At 42.0% G+C, this 13,131-nt stretch overlaps 1 protein-coding gene across 3 annotated transcripts in view; it reads right to left on the reverse strand.

Annotated features, from left to right (window-relative positions):
- tnksa (tankyrase, TRF1-interacting ankyrin-related ADP-ribose polymerase a) overlaps positions 1–12,727 on the reverse strand; it is a 166,866-nt gene extending 154,139 nt beyond the window's left edge. For all 3 annotated transcript variants that reach the window (XM_069925464.1, XM_069925453.1, XM_069925473.1), the window contains exon 1: positions 12,390–12,727. In XM_069925464.1, the coding sequence (XP_069781565.1) occupies positions 12,390–12,690 (301 nt within the window). In that variant the 5' untranslated portion in view covers positions 12,691–12,727. The remainder of the gene's footprint in view (positions 1–12,389) is intronic.
- Positions 12,728–13,131: the final 404 nt, after the last annotated feature.

The raw sequence follows: 13,131 nt of genomic DNA on the forward strand, positions 1-13,131 counted from the left end.
GTGGAAAAATCCGTTAAAGAATTGCAAGAACGTGAGAGGGAGTTAGAGAGGAAAGTAGATTATTTGAAGAATCAAAGTAGAAGGAATAATGTGAAGATTGTTGGTTTGCCAGAAGGTATGGAAGAACAAGATCCTCTTCGTTTTTTCACCGAATGGATTCCACAAACACTGGGGCAGGAATTTTTCTCTGGAGGTATTGGAAAGAGCTCATAGAGCCTTAAGAAGAAGACCTTTGTCTGGTCAACCACCGAGACCCGTGATAATTCGATGTTTGAATTACTTGGACAGAGAAATGATACTTCGTCTAGCAGTGCAAAATGTGAGACAACGACAAGCCCCGTTAATGATTCAGAATAGTAGAGTTTTTTTCTATCCTGATTTGAGTCAAGAGGTTATTCAGCGTCGGCGTCGATTTAATTCAGTTAAAGAAGTTTTGTGGTGTAAAGGTCATAAGTCTACTTTTCACTATCCAGCAGTGTTGAAGGTGTTTTGTGGAGACTTTCAATCTCGGTTTTTTGAGAATGAGTGTGAAGCAATGAGTTTTGCTGACTCGTTGCCAGATGTAAGAGGACAAAGACGTAGCCCACCATTGTCTCCTAAAGAAAAATCTGGTTGTTCTGGAAATGGAAGAAACGGCAGAAATGGGAGAAATGGAAACAGAAAGTCCGCTCTCTTGAAATGGGGTCGCTTAGACAGGAATCCCTTGGATGAATAGAAGAACTTTTTTATTTTTACTTTCCTTTTATGTCATTATGATATTTTGTTGTTATTCTTTGTTTGGCTGGGGAGGGAGAGATTTGCTCTATGTTCTACTAGTCATCAGTATATAAAATATAACGTTCATGTTTTGTTTATTGTTATATATGTTACTTATTATCTGTATTTTGAACGAATAAAGAAAGTTTTAAAAAAAGGCACTGCCCAGATTAATATACAATTTCAAATCCACTGAAGCAACTAGCGAAATAGCAATGGTAAGGTTAATATTTGCCCCATCATGATTTTTCCCAGAACAGCAAAAATGCAAGTACAGTATAATTCCATTTATCTGAAATGGTCAGGACTGGGCCTATATCAGATAAACACAGTAGCAACAGCAAATCACTTGTAACTGCTTAAACAACAATAAACAAGGTAAGGATTTTCAAGTGTTAAAAATAATGTTTAATTCTCACAAAAAAAATTCCGGGACCTTGCTCAGGCCGGGAGCCCGAGGTCCGCTGCTGCCAGGGCCAGGAGCCCAAGGACCCCGATTAGTTCAGCTCCGAAAAAAAATTAGATAAATGAGGATTTCTGATTTTGGATAATTGGAGTTGTATTATATTTTGTTGCAAAAATCACAGAGGGTAACTCAGAGTACAACTCTCAAAGAGCTATAAATAACTGCAAAGAAATAGGAAAGAGGAAATAAAATCAACAAGTTTTATTTTAACTTCTTTTCTGTCACCTCAGAGTTTCAGCTATAACAATTAAACTGGAACAACAACAATCTATTCAGTCCTCATTTATATTTTACCATTCAAATTGATCATGGGAAATTTAAATCCTTGAATACACAGGTTTTTATTAACAGGCCTAAGGCAGTTGAAATTAGTTTTATTCCAGCAAATTTCAGTATTAACACATTCCTTCATGATGATATTGAGAATCATTCCTAACCTTAAAACAAACAAAATGGCAAAAAAAAATGGTGGCACTGCCGGAGCTGCTTCATGGCAGCGCAGCCACTGATATGGACCCGAAAGAGCAGTAAGACTGTTAAGAAATCTGGTGATGTTTGTAAGTAAGTATCTGTGCCCAAGATAGCAGCACCCAAGCTTGGCAGCAGCCACGAGTGGTTGCAGACTCCAGGGAACAGCAGACCAGCACAGAGCACCAGAAATGGAAAGAACATCCCCTCCCCCCCATTAAGAAAGAGAAGTAGAAGAGACAACCTGCAGGGGATATACGTTACTGGAGACTCGCTCATGGGAACCAGAATTGGAGCTGGGATTCAAGAGTGTGCTGAGGGCAAGAAGGGCTTCTAAAGGGCCTCGAAAGCTGAAGGACACCAGGTGACACCAATGGCGACTCTTCATCTGCCTTACAACATGCAGAGACAATTTCATGTAATATTACATGTCCTGTACTGTTACATAAAGGAATCTTGAATTACATGAAAAGATGGAAATACAGACACAAGTTTATCAAACCAACTGTATTTTTAAGATGGTTTCAAATGGGACAAAGGATATCTGCAACAGTATTCTCCTGATCCGGACTTTGTTCAATATGCTTGATCAACAATCACTTTAAAGTTGACACTTCTTGGCTGTCTATTGAATGTGAGCATGTTTGTCCGACCTAACTATAGGAGATGGCTCGAGTACAATTGGGTATTTGAATCATTATGGTGAAAGTGAAGACAAGGAAGTTCTCAATGAAAATGAAACCTCCAGGCATCTTTTTGATGTAAAACAATAGTCAAAAGGTTCCTGGTACAATTTCAATTCACTTACACATTCCAGCTAGATGCTACAAGTAGCATGTTTCAGATTTGATAATTACCTCCAATTTAATCAAATCATGTCAAATGCAATTTAAATTGGGAAAGATGCCACAGTAAAAACAACTACAGTATTTTTACAAACCAGGCACCCCCCCCCCCCCCCCAATTATATGTGGACACTATAGGAGAATATTTTTACGCAAAATTTATAGCGGGTGTGGGAAAGTCGAACTGGCAATTTATAACAAGCATGGGAATATAATTGTGGCATTGAGAGAGCACACACAATTTATAGCAGCCATGGGAAAGACGCGCCGGCAATTTATAGCCAGCATGAGAATGTAATAGTGGCAATGAAAGAAGGCACACAATTTTAATCAAGTATACGGAGTGTAAATTATTGATTGGTGGTATATCTGGAGTTGCTTTAAAAAAAATCCAATTACCACTTAACGGAATTTACCACAATGGTGATTAAAAGGAAGATTATTTTAAAGGATAGGTTTGGAATTAAATTACTATTTATTTTAAGATGGGGACATATTTTAAATTAAAAATATCATGGTAATACATTTCAATGTCCTTTGCAACAGTAAAATGAAAATTAAATTGCAAAGACAAGTTACTGAATTAAATTTGCCAATTTCTATTTTTGTCAAAGACTGAATAGCATTTTAATAAAGCTATATTTAATTTGATATATTAAATTAACTCAAGGCATGAAGATGTGCAATGTGACTGTTTTAATTAGAACTCAACCTATATGAACTTTACAGAAAAATGTTTTAAGTTACTCACCTGAATCAACAAAAACACTAGTGTTATACCATAAAACACAAGAAAAAATGGATTATCAATAATTTCTTCAACCCTATAACAGACACTTCTTGTTCCCTGCCCACACAAAAAAAACCTCAATTTTCTCATTTTCACATAGAAAAATGGGTGCAGGAGTAGGCTATTTAGCCCTTCAAGCCTACACCGCCTTTTAATATGATCATGGCTGATCTGTACCCGGTCCTGCCTTTTACCCATACCCTTTGATCCCCTTAGCCACAAGGGCCAAATCTTACCTACTCTTAAATATTGACAAGGAACCAGCCTCAACTATTTCCTGTGGCAAAGAATTCCACAGATCCACCACCCTCTATGAGAAGAAATTTTTCCTCATCTCAGTCCTAAAAAGACTTCTCCCTTATCCTCAAACTGTGTTTTCTACAGCATTGGAAACAACCTACCTGCATCTAGTCTGTCTAATCCCTTAAGAATTTTATATGTTTCTATAAGATCCCCCCTCAATCTACTAAATTCCAGAAAATACAAGCCTAGTCTATCCAACCTTTCTTCATATGTAGTGAATCTTCTCTGCACCCCCTCAATGGCGAGGATGTCCTTCCTCATATAAGGAGGACAAAACTGCACGGAGTACTCCAGATGTGGTCTCACCAAAGCCCAGTACAGCTGTAGCAGAATCTCTGTTGTACTCCTGTACTCAAATCCTCTTGCTATGAATGCCAACATAGCAGTCACCTTCCTCATTGCCTGCTGTACCTGCACACCCACTTTCAATGACTGATGCACAGCAATACCCAAGTCTCTCTGCATTTCCTCTTTTCCTAAACAGATACCATTTAGATAATAGCCCTCTTTCCTGTTCTTCCACCCATCTAAACCCTCATTTCTCTCTACCATCCAAAAGTAATACTGAGGCGCCTGCAAGCTCACACCAAGACACAAGAGAAACTTGTCCGTGAACTACTCTTTGCAGATGATGCCGCTTTAGTTGCCCATTCAGAGCCAGCTCTTCAGCGCTTGACGTCCTGCTTTGCGGAAACTGCCAAAATGTTTGGCCTGGAAGTCAGCCTGAAGAAAACTGAGGTCCTCCATCAGCCAGCTCCCCACCATGACTACCAGCCCCCCCACATCTCCATCGGGCACACAAAACTCAAAACGGTCAACCAGTTTACCTATCTCGGCTGCACCATTTCATCAGATGCAAGGATCGACAATGAGATAGACAACAGACTCGCCAAGGCAAATAGCGCCTTTGGAAGACTACACAAAAGAGTCTGGAAAAACAACCAACTGAAAAACCTCACAAAGATAAGCGTATACAGAGCCGTTGTCATACCCACACTCCTGTTCGGCTCCGAATCATGGGTCCTCTACCGGCACCACCTACGGCTCCTAGAACGCTTCCACCAGCGTTGTCTCCGCTCCATCCTCAACATCCATTGGAGCGCTCACACCCCTAACGTCGAGGTACTCGAGATGGCAGAGGTCGACAGCATCGAGTCCACGCTGCTGAAGATCCAGCTGCGCTGGATGGGTCACGTCTCCAGAATGGAGGACCATCGCCTTCCCAAGATCGTATTATATGGCGAGCTCTCCACTGGCCACCGTGACAGAGGTGCACCAAAGAAAAGGTACAAGGACTGCCTAAAGAAATCTCTTGGTGCCTGCCACATTGACCACCGCCAGTGGGCTGATAACGCCTCAAACCGTGCATCTTGGCGCCTCACAGTTTGGCGGGCAGCAGCCTCCTTTGAAGAAGACCGCAGAGCCCACCTCACTGACAAAAGGCAAAGGAGGAAAAACCCAACACCCAACCCCAACCAACCAATTTTCCCTTGCAACCGCTGCAATCGTGTCTGCCTGTCCCGCATCGGACTGGTCAGCCACAAACGAGCCTGCAGCTGACGTGGACTTTTTACCCCCTCCATAAATCTTCGTCCGCGAAGCCAAGCCAAAGAAAATCCTGGTAATCTTAATCCATTGAGATCCAATATTCCAGACATATGCCTCATAATGAGTTTGACTGTCACATCCTGTATTTCAAACCCTTCACCCAACTTCTGAATTGTGTACACTTTTGAATTAACGAATTAGTACTATTCAAATATAGCAGAGAAAGAATCTTTTGATCTAACTGTTATTGCTAATTTAACCCAAGTCTACAGGGCCTGTTCATACATTGCTTCTCTACCAATTAAATACAGCCCAAAATCAATTTGGGTGAAAACTTTTAAACTGTACCAATAATATTGGTATAGTACATAACTATACACACCACTAATTGATAAAATGTATTTTTGCATTTGAATATTTTTCTTATTACGCCAAGTTCAAGATGATTGCAGTTACACTGTATTGTTTGATATTATACAATGTTATTATTAAATGAATAATATCAGCAACATTACACTAGAGTTCTGTTAGTTCAATAAGTGATAAGGTCTAAATAACTACATTCAATTTTGTCCCACATTTATCTTAAATTTCTCAGACCTGACAGTAAAGAACCCAAGGAATATCATAATTTCATGTTACATGGTTGAACAAAGGAGAAAAAAAACCTATCACTTAGAATACAAATGATCCTAAGCAATACAACATTTTTACTTGGAATTGCACTGCAACAATAACTGAAATTGGAAGATTAGTCAGAAATGTACAGCTATTCCAATAGTCCAGGCAAATAATAATCTTAAAAAGGTTCTGCAGTGGGCAGACACCATACAAAATAACTTCTGATTCTTTCAAGATCTTGATTCAAACAGTACCCAAATGTCTATCGAAATTATGCAATCACGTGATGTGGGTTGATCCAAATACATAGGAAAAAAAGGATAATTGGTCCTTCAACCTTTCTCTAACATTCAATATGATCACAACCAATTATTCAAATTCGGCACCTTGCTCCTACTTTCTCCAAATATCCCCAAAATCCTTAAAAGGTTGTGATCTCAGGATTGCTACCCTCACCATGTGCCAGTGAAGTTAGAAATAGGAGGATAGGGTAGGTTAACACGTGGCTAAAGAGATGGTGCAGGGGGAAAGGTTTCAGATTATTTGGGTGGAAATAATGTTCTTGAGTACATCTATTTCAATACAAGAAGTAGTGTAGGAAGGGCAAATGCTCTTAGAGCTGGGATTGGCATTTGGAATTATGACAGTGTGGCCATTAGTGAAATTTGGTGGCAGGACAGGATTCTGTTTCAGATGTGATAGAACAAGAGGGATGAAAGGGGGAAGAATAAGCATTGCTTGTCAAGGAAAATGTCACACCTGTGCTCAGATAGGACAGACAGAGGGTTATATGGGTAGAGCTGAGAAATGGGAAAGGTATGATCACATTAATGGAATTGTATTATAGCCTACACAATAATCAGTGAGAATTGGAGGAGAAAATCTGCAGAAAGATAGACAGCTGCAGGAAACACAAAGTTGTGATAAAAAATTATTTTAACTTTCTATATATTGACTGGGACTCCCATACTGTAATAAGGTTGGATGGTTTAGTTTGTCAAACGTGTTCAGTAAGGTTTTCTAAATCAATATATTGAGGTACCAACAAGAGAAAATGCAATACTGGACCTCCTGTTAAGAAACGAGACAGGACAGGAGACAAAACCATGTATAGGGGAATATTGTGGGTCAAGTGATCATAATCCCATTAGTTTCAAGCTAATTCTGGAGAAGGATAGGTTTGAGAAAGGCCAATTTTTCAGGATATTAGAAAGGATCTAGAAGTTGTTTTCTAGGAACCATATGCTCATTAGTGAAAGGCCTTCAAAGGAGAAATTTTGAGAGTATAGAGTTTGTAAATTCCTGCAAGAATAAAGGCAAAGTTAACAGGCATAAGGAACCTTGGTTTTTGAAAAATATTGGGGATCTGGTTAAGAAGAGAGATATGTATAACAAGTATAGGCAACAGGGATCAAATGATATACTTGACAAGTAAAAAGAAAAGCAGAAAAACAATGTAAAAGTGAAATGGGGGGGGGTGAAAGGAAACAAAAAAGGCTTCTACAGGTATAGTAAGAGCAAAAGGATAGTAAGGAACAAAACTGGTCCTCTTGAAGATCAGAGTAGTCAGATTTTAGCATCTGTATTTACTAGGAAACTGGGAGAGAGTCTAGGGAAGTGAAGCAAACAAGCATGCAATCTATAAAGTTTAAAAAGGAGGTGCTTGCTATCTTAAAATAAAGGTGGATAAAACCCCAAGGCCTGACCTTGAGGGAGGCTAGTACAGAAATTCCAGGGGCCCTGGCAAATATATTTAAAATATCCTTAACCAGAGGATTCTCATATTGTTCCGATGTTTAAAAAAGCTCCAAAAATAACCCAGGAAATTATATGGTGATGAGCTTGACATCAATTGTAGATAGGTTATTGGAAAGTGTTCTGAGAGTTCAGATATACAAGTATTTGGATGGTCAGGGACTGGTTAGGGATAGTCAACATGGCTTTGTGTGTGTGGTAGGTCATGCTTAACCAATCGTAGAGTTTTTTTTGAGGAGGTTAGCAGGAAAGTTGATGAAGAAAAGGCTATGGATGTTCTCTACATGGACTTTAGTAAGGCTTTTGACAATGTTCCACATGGAAGTTTAGTCAGGAAGGTTCAGACACACAGTACTCATGGTGAGATAGTAAACTGAGTACGACATTGGCTGGAAGGGAGAAGTCAGGCAGTGGATGATTGCTTCTCAGACTGGAGGCCTGTGACTAGTGGTGTGCTTCAGGGATCGGTGCTGGAACCATTGTTAGTTGTCATTTATATCAATGATCTGGATGATAATGTGGTAAATTGGATCAGCAAGTTTGCAGATGGCACGCAGATTGGAAGCATTGTGGACAGCGAGAAAGGCTTTCAAAGATCGCAAAGGAATCTGGAGAACTGGAAAAATAGGCTGAAAAATAGCAGATGGATTTAATGCAGATAGGTATGAGGTGTTGCATTTTGAAAGGACAAACCAAGAAAGGACATACACAGTAAATGGTAGGCACTGAGGAATGTGATAGAACAGAGGGATCTGGGAATTCAGCTACATAATTCTCTAAAAGTGGCATCACAGGTAGATAGGGTTGAAAAGAGTTTTTGCACTTTGGCCTTCATAAATCAAAGTATTGAGAACAGGAGTTTGGATGTTACGGTAAAGTTGTACAAGTCATTTGAGAGACCAAATTTGGAGTATTGCGTGCAGCTTGGTCACCTAACTACAAGATATCAGTAAATTTGAAAGAGAGCAGAGAAGATTTTCTAGGATGCTGCCATGACTTGAGAAACTCAGATAGAGGGAAAGGTTAAACAGGTTAGGACTTTATTCCCTGAGGAGTAGAAGAATAAGAGGAGATTTGATAGAGGTATAAAGAATTATGATGGGTATAAACAGAGTGCTCAAGTAGGCTTTTTACACTGAGGTTAGGTGAGGTACAACCAAAGGACATGGGTTTAAGATGAAAGAAGTTTAGGGGGATCATTCGGGAGAATTTCTTCAGAGAGTAGTGGGAGCATAGAACGAGCTGCCAGCTGAAGTGGTGAATGAAGAAAAATTTGAATAAGTACATGGATGACGGGGGTATTGAATGGGTGCAGATCAGTGGGTCTAGGCAGAATAATAGTTAGGCACAGACCAGAAGTGCTGAGAGGCCTGATTTCTGTGCCGTAATATTCTATGGTTCTAACGATATCTAACTTCTTATTTATTGATTTAGCTTCAAATGCTTTCTATGGTCAAGAATTCCACAGGTTCACCACTGACAAAAAAAAGTCTCTTTCGCTTCTCTCCAATAGTAGGCTGTGTCCCCTGACCCTTACTACTGAGACATCCTATGACATCTCATTGCAGCCCTGCTAATTTTTATTAGATTTTAATGTATGTCATTTCATTATTCTAATCTCAAGTGACCCAATTTGTCCTCGTCTACCTCCTAGGTATTAGTTGGTTGAACCTTTGCTGTATTCTTGATCAATATTCAGATATGAAGGCAAAACTATACACAATACTCATGGTATGCTCTCACAAGGCTCTGTGAATTTGCAAGACAACCCTGTTGTTGCAACTTCAGGTTGCTTACAATTAAAGCCAAAATCATTTGGCTTCCACACCATCATGCTTACTTTCAATGTCTGCTAATCAAGATTATGCAAGTTACATTACACTTTTCCCTTTCTCAAACTATTATTCAGCGCTGCTGAAGATCCAGCTGCGCTGGATGGGTCACGTCTCCAGAATGGAGGACCATCGCCTTCCCAAGATCGTGTTATATGGCGAGCTCTCCACTGGCCACCGTGACAGAGGTGCACCAAAGAAAAGGTACAAGGACTGCCTAAAGAAATCTCTTGGTGCCTGCCACATTGACCACCGCCAGTGGGCTGATAACGCCTCAAACCGTGCATCTTGGCGCCTCACAGTTTGGCAGGCAGCAACCTCCTTTGAAGAAGACCGCAGAGCCCACCTCACTGACAAAAGGCAAAGGAGGAAAAACCCAACACCCAACCCCAACCAACCAATTTTCCCTTGCAACCGCTGCAATCGTGTCTGCCTGTCCCGCATCGGACTTGTCAGCCACAAACGAGCCTGCAGCTGACGTGGACTTTTTACCCCCTCCATAAATCTTCGTCCGCGAAGCCAAGCCAAAGAGAAGAGACCACTAAGATAATAATCTGCCTTCCTATTTTCGCCACTGAAGTGAATAACCTTGCATCAAAATCATACCACGTGCTCAATCAAGTTGTCCAAAACACACTGGTGCTTTTCTGCACCATCCCCAGGGTTCACATGTCTATCCAGCAATTTGTCTGCAAACTAGACTGATTAGATTTAATTCCCTAATCTAAAACAATCATACACAAATAAACAACCGTAGTCCCAACAGTGATGTTCCATTAGTCACTATCTTGCATTTAGAAAAAGATCAGGTTATTCCTAATCTTTGTCTACCAGCTGTTATGTTAATAGGTTTATCTCTTTAATCTCAAAAGATCCACACCAAACCAAAGGCTACCAGGGGTGGCCAAACTTGCTTAACATAAGAGCCGCATACCATAAACTTCAGTTAACTGAGAGCCATGGCAATCACGCGATCGCAAGCCACACCCACTAACACTATCATTAGCCCCTTTCAGGTGGCCATAATACCCAAATATAAAGTCGCCTAAAATACCCGTCTGCGGCTGTTGGGAGGCCGCCTGAAAGCGGAGAACCTGTCCCTGAGGTGTACTTACTCAACCCACCTCGGGGAGGTATATTCTCTGCTCCCGAGTGCTCCCCCCTAGGCACCTGAAAGCAGCAGCCTGAAAGGAGCTTGCAGCTTTCAGGTGCCTAGGAGGGGGCTGACCGATGACAATAAGCCAGCAACCCAACTCCCCGCACCTGACAGCCCCCCAGCACGGGACATCAGAGCTGGGGTGGCTGGCACGGGACTATGGGGCTGGGGTGGGCGGCGTGGGAGGTTGCCCACCCCTGATACAGTTTTGTTGGGGAAAATATTTTCCAATCCTTGTCTTGCAAATCATCCATTCATTTGCAAAATGCTGATATACTGCAGATAGTGAAGAAGCATTGTTTCAAAGGGAGCAATTTTGCAAAAGATTTTTTTCTAATCAAGTGTACACACCAAACGTTCCCCCTAGGCATCTGAAAGCAGCAAGGTAAAGCAGCTAGCAGCTTTCAGGTGCTTAACAGCAGGCAGGCTGTTGACAGTCAGCTGGCGACCCACTGATGACAGCCACCCTCTCCACTGCTGACTCCTACCCTCCCCGCTAGCCACACATTACACGTCAAAGAGCCGCATGTGGCTCGCTAGCCACAGTTTGGCCACCCCTGATAATATACATTGAAAAGAGGGGCAACTCAATTGGTGGTAAGTACAGGCAGTTCTCAGGTTATACAAGGGTTCTATTCCTGATAGGAACAGAAATTTTTGTTCAAGTTGTGATGTGGATTGAGTTTTGGTTTATTCCAACCCTACATCAATACTGTATACTCTAATACATATAATGATTACAAGATGTTTCTGGGTATATACAACTATTGTCAAGTAGTTATTTAATGCATTAAAGGTCATCAATATAAATGCAAAAGACTCTGCAAGTGCACGCAATGATTCACCTACTAAACTAGGTTTCACAAAAAAAATCACATTAAATAGGATTAGGAACTGCAAACTTAGAATAACTTTGCCCCATTTTGTTGAATAGACGATACAGGTATCTATATTGTAGCACTCCACATTTCCTATCGCTCTTTAATTAAATATCTATGATTACCCTACCACGCTGCAAGGTCTGGACTCCTCCCCCTCCCATTCTTTTTTAATCTCTAGACTTTAATTAAGAAGCCTATCTGATTTTGCTTACATCTTGAAGGGCTTAAACCCGAAACGTCTGTAATGCATCTTTGCCTCTTATGCACGTTGCGAAACTGGCCGAATTCTTCCAGCATTTCTGTGTGTGTTTTACTACAATCGCAGCGTCTGCACGCTGTTGTACTTCACTCCAGAATTAAACTAGTTAAACATGTCGTGCATCCAGTTATTAATGGATACTAGTTTGCATTTCTGTAACTAACTTCTGTCCTGAAAAAAAAATGACAGAACTTGCTCTGAAGAGATTTCCGTCAGACACGATTTCGTAACCCCAAGAGGCCACCACGATGCTCCGAAGACTGCCCGTTCCTACACGTTTTTTCTAAGCCATATGATTACACTTCGGAAGGGAGAGGAGGATGCATTACATTTTCAACGTTGCTCGCATGTAAGAAATCCAATAATTAAAACAATCGTTTGCATCAAAACAAAATTTTAAAAGTCATTATCCGCCCACTCCCACCCTTGGCCGCCTCCTCAAAAAAAATCCAACCAACAGCTGGAATTGCTACCAATAAGTGATTAAGCAGCCTATGGTTTTCAGCTTTTATAAAACATTCGCTTAGTAAAAGCCTCCCCCCAAGTGCTGTCTGTAGGCCTGTGTACTGCTCATCTCTGGGCCCATCCCATATCTTTCATCCGCAGCCCACTACTAACGAGTTGTTTTGACATCCCGAGGATCTTGAAATAACCGACCCCCCATTGGACCCTGCTGTAATTCCCAACCCGGAGAACGGATCACACACACCTGCAGCGAAGTGCAGCGGGGTAGATTTCCTGCCGGCCATGTCCTTGGCATTTACATTGCCCGAGTCTACCAGGCGCTTCACCCGCAAAACATCGCCGTTTCTGCAGGCCTCGAACAGCTCTCGGCCCGAGTCACTCACTGAGCCGCCTGTCGCTGTCCCCGTGCCTGGGGGTGTGATGCTGCCGCTGGTGAATCCTGGCGAGTCAGGCCTGTCGGAGGTTGGGGCCGGCGCCGTGGTCGCGACCGACGACGGGCCCGGATCCGAGGTGCTCGGAGAGAGCTGACTCCGCCGCGCTGCCATCTTCTTCCGTCGCTGCAGCAACGCCGAATGACGTCATGGAGCCCGGGGAGCGCGCACGGCCAAAACGCGCGCCTGAGGCCGCGTTGATGGCTGGTGACGTCTGGAACGTGTCTGGGGGGGGGGGTCCTCTCTCTCTCCCTCCCACTCCTGAGTGCTGTTTGCCCGGCTAATACGGTAGGTGTTCAGGAAATTTGATACGGTATGGTACTGTAATCAGAGAGTTGTGAGTATAGTTCAGGCCGTTCCACCAACAACTGCTCTGTTTGCACCTGCAGCAGCTGCCTAGGGAACACTACTCGTGCATTCAAAGACCCCTTTCAAGCCGGCCACATCTCTTTGGTCGGCAAAAGATCCATGACGTTCAGATTTAAGGACAGTGTCTTTCCTGCCGTCATCAAGTTCAATTTTATTTATCGTCCGACTGTAACCCGAGGAAACAGC

The sequence above is a fragment of the Narcine bancroftii genome, chromosome 1, assembly GCF_036971445.1.
Source record: "Narcine bancroftii isolate sNarBan1 chromosome 1, sNarBan1.hap1, whole genome shotgun sequence".
Taxonomy (NCBI): domain Eukaryota; kingdom Metazoa; phylum Chordata; class Chondrichthyes; order Torpediniformes; family Narcinidae; genus Narcine; species Narcine bancroftii.